Source organism: Mustela nigripes, chromosome 12, assembly GCF_022355385.1.
Source record: "Mustela nigripes isolate SB6536 chromosome 12, MUSNIG.SB6536, whole genome shotgun sequence".
NCBI lineage: Eukaryota > Metazoa > Chordata > Mammalia > Carnivora > Mustelidae > Mustela > Mustela nigripes.
Genome location: NC_081568.1, coordinates 82,473,408 through 82,489,873, shown reverse-complemented (window position 1 = coordinate 82,489,873; position 16,466 = coordinate 82,473,408). Strand labels below are relative to the sequence as shown.

The window sequence follows — 16,466 nt, the reverse complement described above, 5'->3', positions numbered from 1 at the left end:
GTCATGATCTCAGGGTCCTGGGATCAAGCCCTGTGACTAGCTCCCTGCTCAGCGGGGAGTCTCTTTCTCACCCTCTGCCCTCACTTATGTGCAGTCTCTCTGCCTCAAATGAATAAATAAAATCTTTTAAGAAAACAACAACACTAATATTTCACCCTAAACATGAATGTGATATTAAGAAGTATGATTTAAAAAGTAATATATGTTCATTTGGAAAGCAAAGAAAATAGGTCCTCAGAAAGAAAACAATAAAAAACCAACTTGAATTCTGCCAACCTAGAAATATAAATTTAATGGACTTTCATTCCAAGTTTATGGATAATCTTGTATCCCACTTTTTTTTAACCTAAAAGTCAATCCTGAGAATTTTCTCGTAGCATTACTCTTTAAAAACAAGTTATCAAAAAAACAAAGCAAAACAAAACAAAACAAAAAAACAAGTTTTCAATAGCAGTAAAATGCCACTGAGAATTTAGATTGCTCCCTTTTCACTATTACAAGGGGTGCTATACTAAGCATCCTTACAGCTCTTATTTGTATACAACCATAATTACCTTATGATAAATTCTTAGAAGCAGATTACTGGATAAAAGAATAAACTGAAGGATTCCAGAATTAGGTCCTCATACTGCAAAAAAGAGCTTCACTGAATCCATCCACCATCTTTTCATACAGGTATGGTTCATCCATGATCCTTTCACAATTATTAAGGACAATAAAAGAATACTGAAAATATCCATTTTACCTTAGCCTTGGTGGGATATAAAATACCTCAAAGAAGTTTACTATATCTATTTACAATACCGTCTAGGCATATATATTTCTGTAGTTCCTTCAAAGAAAACATACTCCACTGCCCAATTATCCATTACTAGGGTATGTTTCTAGCACTCAAGACTGTCTAATAGCACCCTATTAAAACAAACAAACAACAAAACACCATCAAAACTGATGGCAAGGGGCGCCTGGGTGGCTCAGAGGGTTAAGCCTCTGCCTTCGGCTCAGGTCATGATCCCAGGGTCCTGGGATCGAGTCCCGCATCGGGCTCTCTGCTCAGCAGCGAGCCTGCTTCCTCCTCTCTCTCTCTCTGCCTGCCTGTGATCTCTGTCTGTCAAATAAATAAATAAAATCTTAAAAAAATAATAATAATAAAATAAAAAATAAAAACTGATGCCAAGGGCGCCTGGGTGGCATAGTCATTAACGGCTGCCTTCAGCTCAAGTCATGATCCCAGGGTCCTAGGATCGAGACTCACATCCGGCTCCCTGCTCAGCAGGAAGCCTGCTTCTCCCTCTCCCCATGCTTGTGTTCTCTCTGCCAAATAAATAAATCTTTAAAAAACAAAACAAAAAAACAACCCCCCCCCCCCCCAAAATGTGATGGCAACGTCTCCTTCTCAAAGTTACCTCATCTGCACTGCTTTGTTTGTTCCTTCCCCAAATGCTGGGACATGCCCCTTTTCACAAACTAAATGCCATCATTTCAGACTTATCAAATATATGTATACATGAAAATTGGTTATCAAATGCTCTAGAATGACCCTACTTATGAGAAGGAAAGAGATACATGTGAACATGAGTTCTGGGCTAAACCTTACACATCTATCTACATAGTCTCCAGAGACCCTCAAGATACAACACACAGCCTCCTACCTAACAAAGATAACCTTTTTTTTATAACTAGAACGCTCTGCAAATTCAAATTTAAAACAATTCTGCTTTGCTTCAGTACTGCCACACCAGAGCTCATAATGGGTTTAAATGCCCAACATATTTGGCAAAAAGATAATAATTTTATATACTCAACATCAAAAGACAAAAATCACATTCTCCCAGCTCCCCAAGAATACCCTGCACATGGGTAGCTCTCCTCTCTGTATTTTACTCCTCAAGAAGTCACTATAAAGCTAGTCTCTCAGTTTACAAAAAAAAAAAGAAAAAAAAATATAGATATTGGTCAAGCTGGTGAAAGAAACCGGCTCAAGAATGAACAGAATGGGGAACCTGGGTGGCTCAGTGGGTTAAGCCTCTGCCTTAGGGTCAGGTCATGATATCAGGGTCCTGGGATCGAGCCCCACCTGCTTCCTGCCCCGACCGCCTGTCTCTCTGCCTACTTGTGATATCTCTCTCAGTCAAATAAATAAATAAAAATCTTAAAAATGAACAGAATGCAGCCAACATAGCTCTCAAATCTGGACACTTTAACAAGCTACTATTCTTCAAATGTCAGGATGAGAAAAGATTAAAGGGCATCATACTAATAAGAAACGGTGTGTGAGGTCTTGCTGTTTAAGACTTCCTTCACCATCTTGAACACATAATAGGGCTGAAAATGGGGGCAGCCCTTAGTCAGCTTAGAGTCCAACTCTACAGATTTCAGCTCACGTCATGATCTCAGGGTCCTGGGATCAATCCCTGCATGGAGCAGGGCACTGGGCACAGAGTCTGCTTGAGATTCTCTCTTCCCCTCTGTCCTTCCCCACAATTCATGCTCACTTGCTCACTCTCTAAATAAATAAATAAACGGGACTGAAAATGCTTTCTCTCGAAAAAGTTGTTTGAGGAGCAGGGATTCCAGATTTTAAGTCAACTGTGTGTATTTTTATCTTGGTTCTACCACTTACTAACTGTATGATCTTGGCTGGTTTACTCTCAAGTTTTATTTATTTATTTATTTATTTATTAAGTTCTTTGTTTTTTTTTTAAGATTTTATCGATTTTTTTTTGACAGAGAGACACACAGAGAGAGAGAACACAAGCAGGGGGACAGAGGTGGGAGAAGCAGGCTTCCCAATGAGCAGCGAGCCTGACGCCAGGCTGGATCCTAGGACCCTAGGATCATGACCTGAACCGAAGGCACACGCTTAACAACTGGGCCACCCAGCCACCCCTACTCTTAAGTTTTATACTTTCATTTTCTCATCTGTACACACAGAATTTCACATGCACTTTATACAGTTACTTAAGATTAAATAAAATCATATATGAAAATGCTCTAACACAAGTAACACTCAGTATTTATTAAATGAATGAATGGAAAGAGAATACTCAGTTAAAGTAGCAAATTAAACACAGTCACCTATAATAAATCTCTGTATACATGTTTATCTAAAAGTGTTTGCCACTATATACAAAATATAGCGATACATGTTTCTTATTCTAATAAATTCCTCCTTTGAATTCTGCCTTCATCCCAAGCTATTTTCACTTATTGACTATAAACACCTGCTAAACCATGTAACAACCATAAAAAAAAAAAAAAAAATCAAATATTTGCTTGGGAACAACCTGTCAGTACAAACACATTTATGGGGAGTATTATGGAATTACAAAGCATGAGCTGCTTCTTGACCTTTAAATATATTAATAAGAATTTGCTAATACCCATTTTTTTACAACTTGATTTTCTAATCTATAAAACACTTGACATTTATACAGAAGGCAGCAAGAAAATGCTGAATACAGTGTTTTTAGAGTTGGCATCTGCCTACTTTAAAAACTTACTGAGAAATGCTGAAGTAATTCATCTTTTTCCTCCTCAATGAATCCCCCAACTGACAGTGCTTTAGGGCGGTGATCCACCACCATGTGATTCAGTGAGCCCCTTCCTCTTCCTCCACGGCCTCTGCCTCTTCCTCGACCTTGAGAGGACATGGTCTTTCCTCGACCCACAGGTAAAATACCTAATCGTGCAGCCTGAATAACAATAAAAGGTAGAATATAATACACATTGTCAGACTGAACCTTGGAAAACAGAGGAAGAAAAAAGTATTATCTGAGGTGTTAACCATAGTGGGTAACTCCTCTTAAATCTCACCTCAACCTGTAATTGACTGAGTTTTTTCCGTAACTCTGTTGTGTCTTCACCTGAGGATAGCCTCTTGTGAAGGTCCAGTTCAGTATCTAATAGTTCTTTCTGAGCCTTTGGAAAAATTAAGAGTAAAAATGTATTTGTTTAAAAAAATGTTAGATAACATCTAAGACCTTATTCAGAATATTATACTTACAGGATGACACATCTCTTTTGGCAAAATGAGAATAAGAGGATGCAATAAACCTGAGTGTTTTAGGGAAGGTTAACTGTACAAAAACACACAGAGAGTATACTGATACCAATAAAAAATAATAAGCAGTATTATTGCTTAAGATGGCCTAAGATTCAGACCTTGGAAACAGTCAGCTGAGAATAATTTTCTGATAGTAAAGAGTCATGAATGAAACACAGGCAAAATAGATTACACAGCAAATACTCATTAATGATACAAACATAAATAATAGCTACATAATGCTTTCAGATTTGAACCCTACAACTATCGTCATTCTCTTTTTGGTATGAGGGACAAACTGTCTGTCTTTAGATGGAGTGACTGTGAGAGAATTTCTTACCCCCTACATATACTCTCTAATTTTTTAAATGTGTATATGTTCCTTCTATAATTGGGGGACATTTCAATAAAAGTATTTTATTGAATTTTTTAAAAACAATGTTGATGAAATAACTTTTTATCTTCCAGTAATAAAGAGTCACAATTTCAAATCCATTATAATACGGTACATAAAAATTTGCATTCTAAATATCTGGTAAATTTTTTATTCCAAGTTCCTAAAGGTCCAGAAATGAATCTAAAACTCCACTCAGGGATGTGGTATAATGGAACCACTGTGTACAGCAAGTATTCTCCTAGGGTAAGGAAACAAATGGCAATTAACAAAGTAAGACTTACATGGATCTAGAATTTCTGATTAATCTTTTCAACAGAATACCACATTTTTACCCATATAAAGCTGATGATACCTTTTGAATATTAAAAGAGATAGTTCCATTATACTATAATATTAGAAAAACAATTCATGTAACAGGAAAACACACTTTTTTCTTGCCATCACTCTAGCAATTTCATCTTCAGAAAAGGGAGCCAAAAATCCAGTTAAAAAACACATCTTTGGGGCGCCTGGGTGGCTCAGTGGGTTAAAGCCTCTGCCTTCGGCTCGCGTCATGGTCCCATGGTCCTGGGATCGAGCCCCACGTCGAGCTCTCTGCTCGACAGGGAGCCTGTTTCCTCCTCTCTCTCTGCCTGCCTCTCTGCCTACTTGTGATCTCTGTCTGTCGGATAAATAAATAAAATCTTTAAAAAAAAAACAAACAAACAACAAAAAACCCCCACATCTTTAAAGAGGGTATTAGCACCTCTTTCAAAGAGAGTACACAGAATATATAGAAACATTAAAAAAAACCCTGTCATTCTAATTGTCTCCCCATTAGACTATTAGCTACCTAAGGCTTCCAGTGTATTTTCAAAGAGCAAAGAATGTAACAGATGTTCAACAGTACTATGCTGAATGGAAAATACAAATAGATACCTCTGTTTTTGTCTTTACTTTAGATGGTGTGGAGACTGCAGAAGATGTTTTTAATTCATCTTTCAACTGTGAGATCTTTTCACCAAGCTCTTTCAAAGTCTTCATTATATTTGCTCTCTCTTCTGGTTTCATGTTTTTGTTCTTTTCTAGCTTAGATATTAGCATCTATAAAATACGCAGAAAAAAGTAAAACTATGCTTAGTAAATTTTAATATAAATAACGCTTATAAACTTTACTATGAGGGATATCTCTGTAAAATCAATTATATCCATCAATTCCAGCAGGCACATAATGAGCTCATCTCACCTTCTGGCATTCTATTTGTTTTTCTAGCACTTCTTGCCTCTTTTTCCTCATGTCTTGTTGTAGCTTCAATGCTTCCTATAAGAAAAGATTAAAAGAATCAGTAATGGATAACAAAATTTGCCAACATTTGCATATATCTGATAAAAGATCAACTCAATTCTTCCGGGTCATCCCTATGCTGTTCAAGAAAAATTTTGCTCCTAATCAAAAAACAGCTGAAACCAGAAATGAAACCTTTAAATATATTTTCTGTATGAGAGTTTATATTTATAACTGTACTTGAAAAAATATTTAAAATGCCAAACACTGTATCTATGACATTTACATTCACTTGAATAATGTAAATGTATTTATGAAGAAAAATAAGATTTGTTTTCGTTTGCCAATGTAAAAAGCCAATCTTTATTTTCCAAGTTTAATGTTTAAAAAATGTGAGATGAAGCTAGAGGACAGAAATCATAGCAAATTCTATGGATCTCTGCCAGGAAAAAATTGCCTCTCACCCCTCTCTATTAATCAAATCTCCAATTATACTGGGATAATACATATAAATATCTATTTGAAAAACTCATATGAGTTTAAAATCTAAAAAGATAATGCAACTCAGAACTGAGTCATATGAGTAACAACGACATAGATGTTTTACTTTATGTGAAATATTTTCTAACTTACAAATCAAGAGAGGAATTAAAAGAGGAAATAATGAAATAAAACTGCTTCTTTACCTTGGAGGAAAAAAACAAAACAGGACAACTCAGTGTTCTTTATTTCTATATGGAAAGAATTCTTTCCTTGTGATTCATTTAGCCAGTGAAAGGCAACAGCAAAATATTTTTTTGTCTCTTCTTTTTTTCAAATATACACTACATCCAGAAGCAGCTAAATAAACATTTTAATGTAGTTTCATAACAACATGAGCTATTCAAATGTGTTAACATAATCACTTAGGAATTCAACGGGTCATTTCCTCTTTAAGGAAATTAGAATCAAGGCTGTTACCTGCTTCTTTTTAAGAACTTCTTGAACATCATGAGATTTAGACCCTGAACAAAGTTTTGAAGGTGTCTTTAAGTTTGAGGAGCTGTAAATCATTTTTGGATGGCCTGGAGCTGAAAATATCTATGAAACACAAATATAATTAAATTAAATTTTAGAAATGCTTTCAAGTAATTTTTTAGAAAGTCTGCATGTATTTGTTTTTTTTTTTTTTTTCAGGAGTTAAAACTTTTTTTACATTTAAAAACTTCACTTATGAGATTTTTATGTATACATAAATTCAACTGTCACTCAAATATAAAAACAAAAATTAATTTTAGCAATAACGTTTTTTGGGATACAATCACATTATTCCTCTTCTCCTTACATTTTTTTAATTGAAAGAAAAAGAACTGCAGCCCCTTATTATCTAGGAGCTGGCCAACTATTCTGGGTGAGGCCTTACTGTCCTGTTAAACAAAAACAATTTCACAGAGTATCAACCTCCAACAAGGCCATTCTTGAGACCAGGATGGGTCAAGACAAAAACAAGACCACTCCACAATCATGATTGAACCGACACAAAAAAGAGGAATACTAACTAAACAATAAAAACAAATAAAGATCTATCTCACCTAACAGGAATGACTGCAGCTTCTTTACCAATTACAGCTTTAGCATCATTCTAGTTTTCCCTCCTTCTAGGTTAAGACTAACTGAGACATCCTCCAAATCACCTAACACAAGATTAAAGTACTTTGTAAACATAATCTTATTGTATTTAATAAAATGCTACATGAATTTATAATCAAACATAAGACAAGTAGTTAGTTCACAGATCTGGTGGTCATCTCTACTGTGCTAGTTTTGGTATTTAGATTCCTTTCCCCTTCTGAACAGACCACTGTCCAGTTAGTCTTCCCTTAAGGCACAGAACTACATGATATAGTACAATCTTGCTGGTTCAAGTCTTTCCTAACATAGGCTCCTTTTAATTATTATTAATTAAATATATAAGGGACAAAAAATATAATATCAAGAAATTCACAGAAACTTCAATTGTGTAAATATTAAATATTCATAACCATATACAAAACTTCTCTCCATCATACTTCTCTCAAGAGTTAACTGTTGTTATTAACTATTAATTATTTATTATTAATTGAAGGGACAAAGAATATAATATTGAGAAATTCACAGAAACTTCAACTGTGTAAATAATATCATTAACTATTCATAACCATATACAAAACTTCTCTCAATCATACAGTAGTCAACTATCCTCAAAATTAAGCTACTTTAACTATACAAGAGTCTCTGAAGTACAGCAGGAACCCTACGTAGCTGAAATTCATGTTCTTATTTATTAAAATAAAAATGGCAGCACCTTCAATTTATTAAGCACTGTAGTACATATTAAACACTCCCCTTCCATGCTTTACTAACACGAAACTTTTCAACTTCCATAGCAACTCAATTTATTGAAAAGGAAACCAATGTTCCCAAGTTATCTAATACACCAGTAAGAGGCAGGTCAAGTCAATCAGGGCTGTCTGACTTCCAAATGTATAACTTTTTATAATGGAATTTTTAAAACAAAAGAGTTATATTACCAATTTGATGTATCCATCATTAAGCACCACCAATTATTAGGACATAAAATACATTAGTTTCCCCTTATTCACAGTTGGGCTTTCCATGCTTTCAGTTACGTGAGGTCAACTGTAGTCTGGAAACAGATGACCCTCTGACTCATCAGAAGGTCATCAGTAGTCTAACACTACGTCACAATGCCTGTATCATTCACCTCACTTTACCTCAACATATAGGCATTTTATCACCTCACACCATCACATGAACAAGTACTAATATAGTACAATATTTTGAGAGCAACCTCTCTTTTATTAAAGTATATTGTTATAATTGTTCCACCTTATTATCGTTGTTATTCATTTCATTGTGCCTAATTTATATATTAAACTTTATTATGGGTAGAGATATACAGAAAAAATATTAGGATTTGGTACTTTCTATGGTGTCAGGCATCCACTGGGTGTCTTAGAAAGTATCCCCTGCAGGTAAGGGGAGACCATTATAATCCTGTTTTACTTAAATCCCCAACTCCACATTCATACCGAAATACTGCATTGTTTTATCTGTAAATATTTCAGTTGTATCATTAAAAAATATGGACCTCTTTTTTAAACATAACCACAATACCATCATCACACTTAAAAAACAGTAACTCCTTAATATGATTAGATATTCACATCCTAAGATTATATTATAATTTTCTAAACATTTTTTCCCATTAAGGTCCATCTACTGACACTGGTTATATCTCTTAAGTCTCCTGTAAAACTGTTTCATTTCCCATCTCTTTTTCTTGCAAATTGTTAAAGAAAACACGTCACTCATCCTGCAGTATTCACCACAGAATTACTATGATACTCTGGTTAAGACATTCTGCTATCCTATGAATGTCCTTTAAATCAGTGAGGAACAGATCTACAGCCTTTACGACAATTTCTCATTCTCTGACAGGATTCTAGAAATCTCTCACAACTTCATTTTCTGGATGGATAAAATATTCTAGGATCATCTAGAATACTGTCAGCCCTAGATCTGGGGATAGCCATTTCTTCAAGAACCCCTGGTTCTAAGTGCTTGGGAGGGGGCAGGGGGTCATTAATACCCTTGGAAGGATTATTATTTCCAGATCTTTTCAGTGAGCAGAATTAAGCAATGTTCTAGAGTTTTTTTATTGCTTGTTTTTTAAGATAAAACAGTATCTGATTTTGTAACAATACAGTTGATCCTTGAATAACTCAGGAGTTTATAAGGGGTGCTGATGCCCCACCCCACAGCCAAAAATCCATATATTTAACTTCTGACTCCCCCCAAAACTTAATAGCCTACTGTGGACCAGAAGGCTTATTGATAACATGAACAATTAACACATACTTTGTATGTTACATACTGTATTCTTACGATAATAAATTACAGAAAACATTTAGAAAATTCTAAGAGAAAATACATTTACAGTCTTTACTGTAATTATTTTAAAAATTCATATTTAAAAGAGCCCAGACGTCCATCAATAGATGAACGGATAAAGATGTGGGGGGAGTGTGTGTCTGTGTGTGTGTATATACACTCAGCCATCAAAAAGAATGAAATCTTATGGGACACCTGGGTGGTTCAGTTGGCTAAGCATTTGCCTTTGGCTTAGGCATGATCTCAGGGTCCTGGGATTGAGCCACCCATAGGTTTCCTTAATCGGCAGGGAGCCTACATCTTCCTCTCCTCCCTGCTCATGTTCTCCCTCTCTCTCAAATAATAAATAAAATCTTCAAATAAAATAAAATAAACTTATCTGAATAAATTTAAAAACATAACCGTGTACCAGAAAAGAATTCTTTAAAAAAAAAAAAAAAGAATGAAATCTTGTCATTTGAAACAATGGGAACTACAATGCATTATGCTAAGCAAAATATAAGTTAGATAAAGATAAATGCCATATGATTTTACTCATATGTGAACATAAAGAAAGTGAACGAAAAATAAAACATTATAAAAATGAAGAAGGAGATAAATCATCTGGGTGCTTCAGTGGGTTTAGCCTCTGCCTTTGGCTCAGGTCATGATCCCAGACTGAGCCTGGGATTGAGCCCTGCATCAGGCTCTCTGCTCAGCAAGGAGCCTGCTTCCCTCTCTCTCTGCCTGCCTCTCTGCCTATTTGTGATCTCTCTCTGTCAAATAAATAAATAAGATAAAATAAAAAAAAAAGGAAGAGACTCTTAACTACAGAGAACAAACTGAGGGTGGCTGGAGGGGAGGAAGTAGAAGGGTGGGGCAACAGGGTGATGGGCATTAAGAAGGGCACTTGATGTAATGAGCCCTGGTCTTCTATGCAACTAATGAATCACTAAATTCTACCCCAAAATTAATAATAAACTACATGTTAACTAACTTAATTTAAAAAAAACCATAAACAGATAGACAAGTATATAGAAAAGTAAATACTAAAGTTCCATGTTCAGGTGGACCTGGCACAATTCAAATCCAAGTTGTTCAAGGATCAACCATAGTTTCAATTCAAAGCAGGACTACAGTGTTTTTACTTAACCTCATCTACCATATACTTCTTTTCAACCACATTAAAAATCTCAGTTGTCGGGGCGCCTGGGTGGCTCAGTGGGTTAAGCCACTGCCTTCGGCTCAGGTCATGATCCCAGGGTCCTGGGATCGAGTCCCGCATCGGGCTCTCTGCTCAGCAGGGAGCCTGCTTCCTTCTCTCTCTCTCTGCCTGCCTCTCAGTGTACTTGTAATTTCTCTCTGTCAAATAAATAAATAAAATCTTTAAAAAAAAAAAAAAAATCTCAGTTGTCAGTGACAATATAATCCATTTGATTTAACCTACAATGCTAACAAACCAGCTTCAGAATACCAACATTGCCAACAACATGACTGTTAAAAAATACTTTGCAGGGGCACCTGGGTGGCTCAGTGGGTTAGGGCTCTGCCTTTGGCTCAGGTCACGATCTCGGGGTCAGGCCCCACATCAGGCTCTCTGCTCAGCGAGGAGCCTGCTTCCCCTCTCTCTCTACTTGCCTCTGTTTGTCAAATAGATAAACAGTATCTCTAAAAAAAAAATACTTTTTAAAAACTGCTTTTTGTCGGGGGGCCTGGGTGGTACAGTTGGTTAAGTTTCCAGCTTTGGTTTCAGCTCAAGTTGTGATCTTAGGGTCATGGACAGGCTCTAAGCTCAGTGCACAGTCTGTTTGGCTTTCTCTCTCCCTTTCTCTGTCCATCCCCACAATATGCTCATATACACTCGTGCGTAAGCGCTCTCTCTCTCTCTCAAATAAATAAATTTTTTTAATTGCTTTTTGCCCTCAGGGTTTATCTCACTATGAATATATAGTCAAGTAACTGTGTTTTAAAGCCTTTTATGCAAACATCAGTCAATTTGTCTTTTCTTTTTAATTTTTAGAGATGAATTTTTTCATTTTATTTTATAACTGCATTCACCATTTACATGGTTCCAAGACAAATTTCCAAAACCAGACATAGTCAAAGTTGTCTAGTTTCTTCTTTTCTTGTTGTAATCATCAAGATTTAAATTTTAGAAATTAAAAAAATTTTTTTCAAATTAATTTTAGGAATTTTTATTCCTATCAATAAGCAAATATTTATATGTGTTCATTGGACCTACTTGTTTATACTAACAGGGCTGACTATATATGTTTTGTTCCATTTTACTCTTCTTTTTACCTAGTACATACTGATGATCACCTCATGGTTCATATGAAGATACTTCTCTTTCCATTGTAAAGTTGCACATATGCTAGTCTATGAATGTACAATTACATTTTAAGTAACTAGTCCCCTACTGATGGACATCTGGGTTGTTTCCAGTCTTTTGCTATCATCATAAAGAGCTTACAACTACTAGTCTTGTACATATATTTTTTCATAGTTTGACGAATATACTTTTGGCATACATTCTGAGGGGGAGGATTACTGATTTAGAATAAATGTATACATAATTTTGCCAGACACTGCCAAATTTGCTTTCATGGCATTTCCATCGGCATCTAAATATCAGATCTTTTTGGAAATTATCCTAGCTTATTATGTAACTTAAAAATGGATCTAATTTTATCTTTTCTATATGGCTATCCAGTTATCCATGTACCATCAATCAAAAGTCCATATTTTCCCCACTGGCCTAAGATACTGTTTTGACATCTCAAAATTCCTTTTTGCAAGGAATTGTCTTTTATTCTGTTCTCTTAGTCTATCCATGTGCCAGTATCAACTGACTTGGTTATACAGACTTCATAATATTTTTTACCATTTAGTAGGGCTAGCGCTAGTACCTCCTTGTTCTTTTTCAGAATTTTTCAGGCCCTCTTTGAAATAATCACCATTGTGGAAAGTCACCATACAGATATATTCCTAAAGCAAAGAAACTTCTTAAAATATATTCCAAAGTTTGACTTCCGATTACAACAGAATCTTCTTCATTATGTTCTTATTTAAAGAGGAAAAGAAACAGACTAAGAACGACATCTCCCTATTAATAAGTGGTTAAAATCTTCAAATTTCTACTTCACTTTGAGTAGGAAAAAAAATTTAACTGCCCATTTCTAGCATAATCACAGAAATTAGAGAAGTCTACCTGCCACACTCAGGTTAGCTCTCACATTTACCTTGATTGAAGAAACAAGACATTACAAATCTGGATGAAAGTCAATGTCTTAATTTCTCTCTGTCACTAAACAGCTTTAAATAATCTGTAATACGGACCTGGCAATCCTCTCCAACACCACCTGACTGACTCAATAAGTGTGATGCGTCAGTCTGGTTACCACTTGCATGTCCAAGACGATGCTTAACAGGAACTTTGTTAAGAACATAGGCACCCGATGTCTGCGGTTTACTCATCATCTGCACACAAAATAAGCACATATGTGGTCAAAGTTTTTAAAATGCCAGGAATAATACACATTCAGGGTGGTGATTACCATGGGGAAGAAAATAAGGAAATGAGAAGGGAGGGTGCTTCAATTACCCGTTAAGTTTTATTTTTTAAGTGGTAGATATAGAAATGATTGCCATTATCCATACTTCTATGGATGTCTGAAAAATGTCATACCAAAATGCATGCATATATGTATATATGCTCATACAGATAAAAATTTCTAATGATTTTTTCCAATGTTCCCTTTCAGGGATTTGGGAGTTTTAACTAATGGTAGCTTTTAACAATAACAGAACTGGGTCTAATAGATCACAAAGGTGACAGTATCACTTTAATACACCTTGTGGCCAACATCCAGGGGAAGCACTTGCCTTTGAGCTCTAACATGAACAGGGAGAGAGACAAAAGAAATTCAGGTTTAGGTGCAAATAAAAAGGATGATGAATGAAGACTATGTATGATAAGAATTCCTTTTTAAAAATCTGAATGCATTTAACTGAAACAAGAGAACACTAGGAAAAGGTTTATCATTATCATCAATATTGGAATGGCTCTACTGCACAGTAGTTTGTTCTTTCCTTCCTTCATCTAGTCATTCAAGTCTATCAAACAGCGCCAGGCCTTGTTTTAGGCATACAAGACAGAATGAGTAAAACAGACAAAAATCCCCATTTTCTTGGAGTTTACGTTTCAGTTCTAGAAAGTTTTAAGGGCATTTTAAAAGAGTTTTCTAAATGGAAAAATTAAGACAGAAGAGTGGGTATAAGGATGACTGATTCTAACACAAAACAAAGCAAAAGTTCTAGATCCAAAGTTGTTTGGAAGTGGACAGTTACTACATTTTAGTGTTGAGAAGAATCACTAAGCATATTTCTTTAAACATGTAGATTTATGGGCCTCCTGGAGACTGGAGACCTGGAGACTGACTCTGTCAGTTTGGGGAGATAAGGCCCAGGAATTTGTACCCAGGTAATTAACACTAGCATTAGAACTTCAAGGTTCCTAAAAATCATCTGGAGCTTGCTTAGGCACTAACCATAGTGATTCTGACTGAATAAGGTGGGGTGAGGTCCAAGAAAATGCATGTCTAATAAGTTCTGAGGAGATGAGATGCTGCTGTCTGCAGATAAAACTGAGTGGCTTTAATGTAGAAGATGTAAGGACCCAAACTGAGAAATAATGATCTAGATCAGGGTGGGACTAAAGGACCTGTCATTCTCTGTGATTCAATGATTTACCTTCTGGATACCCCCATGTACCGTTGAGGGAGGAGACTGGGCCACCAGCACCTGCTGCTGATGAAGGTGCTGTGGCAAATGATGGTGCTGCTGTGACAGGTGACTAAGTGTTTGCTGTTGCTGCAGGAGTAGCTGTGTTGGAGACTGTAGTGCTGGCTGCTCATTATTTTCTCTATGCCACAGAACTCGAATGAATCGATTGTTTAGAACTGCTTCAGTGCTGGAAATGGCTTTCCTGGCCTCCTCATTGGTAAGATACTGGATAAGGGCTGCTTCTGGATCTCCCTTAAAAGCAACCTGTAAGAAAAAACAAAAGCATCAATAAAAACCCCACAGAAATTAACAAACAGTTAAATTCAAGTAAACTATTGATAAATAATTCAAAAGTAGATCAGAGGGCTGCCTGGGTGGCTCAGGTGGTTAAGCATCTGCCTTTAGCTCAGGTCATGATCCCAGAGTCCTGGGATCAAGTCTTGCATCGGGCTCCCTGCTCAGTGGAGAGCCAAAATCTCTCTCTCTCTGCTTCTCCTCCTGCTTATGGATCTCTCTCTCTGTGTCAAATAAATTTTAAAAATATTTTGTAAAAAAAGTAGGGGCGCCTGGGTGGTTCAGTGGGTTAAGCCACTGCCTTCGGCTCGGGTCATGATCTCAGGGTCCTCGGATCGAGTCCCGTATCGGGCTCTCTGCTCAGCAAGGAGCCTGCTTCCCTCTCTCTCTCTCTGTCTGCCTCTCTATCTACTTGTGATCTCTCTCTGTCAAATAAATAAATAAAATCTTTAAAAAAATATATATATATTTTTAAAAAGTAAACAGCCTGCTGAAATCCACTCTGAATGCTTTCTAAATAAAGTTCTCCATCCCTCTAAAAGATAAAATGCATATTTTCCACAATTATACATAAAAGACTATTATTCACCAAATAATCCTAATAATGTTACCTAACCACTTGGGGAAAAGTTGTTAGATCCCTTCTGGATATCTTACATTCAAATAAACTCCAGAAAAAGAAACCATTTTACAATAATAAACAAAAAACCTAATAAAAACACAAAAGAAAAAAAGGTGGGTATGGGTATAATCTGAGTGTTTGGAAAACCTTTTTATGCATTCCTATAAAAGTAGAATCCATAAAGACAAAGAATAATAGATTCTACCACATAAAATTTTAAAATCTGTCATTCCAAATATGCCCTAAACTAAATGATGAATAGAAAAAGTATTTTTAATATATATGACAAGCCATGGCTTAGAAAATCACTACCATAAATGCCTTCATAAAAAACAGGCAAAGACAATAAGTATATCCAAAAAACAAACAAACAAACAACAACAACAACAACAACAACAACAACAACAAAATGCAAAAGATCTATACAAATTAGAAACCTATTTAAAAAAAGGAAATTAAAACAAGTATAATTTTTCACTTACAAAACTGGCTAAAAAAATTTTAATGGATCCATATTACAGTACTGATGATGCCTCATACAGTGCATTTAGGAGTATCAACTGGCACAACCCTTTTGGAGAACAATTTGGCAGCTCTAATAAAGTCTTAAAACTCCCTTTAATTCAGCAATTCATCATAAAAAAATAATGAAGGTTCAGCGACAAGGAGGCTCACCACAGCATTGTTTTTACATAAAACAACAAAAACAGAAATTCCCCAAAACGAAGAAAAGTAAATAAATTACAGTCTATTGCTAGGGACTGATTTATGACCCACCTCCCAAATTCTTATGTTGAAATCCTAAGCCTCCACAGTATGACTACATTTGGAGATAGGTCTTTTAGGAAGGAATTAAAGTTAAAAATCATAATAGTGGGGCCCTAATCAGATGGTACTGGAAGCCTTATAGAAAGAGAAAGAGATCTCCCTCCCCTTCCACAATTCAAGGACACAGCAAGAAAGTGGCCATCTGCAAAGCAGAAAGAGAATCTCATCAGGAACCAAATTGGCCAGCACCTTGATTTTGGACTTCCACCCAAATAAGTTTTTACTGTTTAAGCCACAAAGTCTGTGATATGTGTTAATGGAAACCAGACAAGACTCATTTACCAAACTACATTAAGCCATCTTATTTTTCTTAATGTTA

General features: G+C 35.8%; 1 protein-coding gene across 3 annotated transcripts in view; it reads right to left on the bottom strand.

The window, feature by feature from the left end:
- RBM27 (RNA binding motif protein 27) overlaps positions 1-16,466 on the bottom strand; it is a 78,961-nt gene that overhangs the window by 14,100 nt on the left and 48,395 nt on the right. For 2 of the 3 annotated variants that reach the window (XM_059417841.1, XM_059417842.1), the window contains exons 13-19: positions 14,371-14,667; positions 12,958-13,098; positions 6,667-6,786; positions 5,668-5,742; positions 5,361-5,525; positions 3,817-3,921; positions 3,504-3,695 (exon numbers count right to left, since the gene is read on the bottom strand). In XM_059417841.1, coding sequence (XP_059273824.1) covers positions 3,504-3,695; positions 3,817-3,921; positions 5,361-5,525; positions 5,668-5,742; positions 6,667-6,786; positions 12,958-13,098; positions 14,371-14,667 — 1,095 coding nt within the window. The remainder of the gene's footprint in view (positions 1-3,503; positions 3,696-3,816; positions 3,922-5,360; positions 5,526-5,667; positions 5,743-6,666; positions 6,787-12,957; positions 13,099-14,370; positions 14,668-16,466) is intronic. The other variant, XM_059417843.1, reaches the window with a different exon arrangement.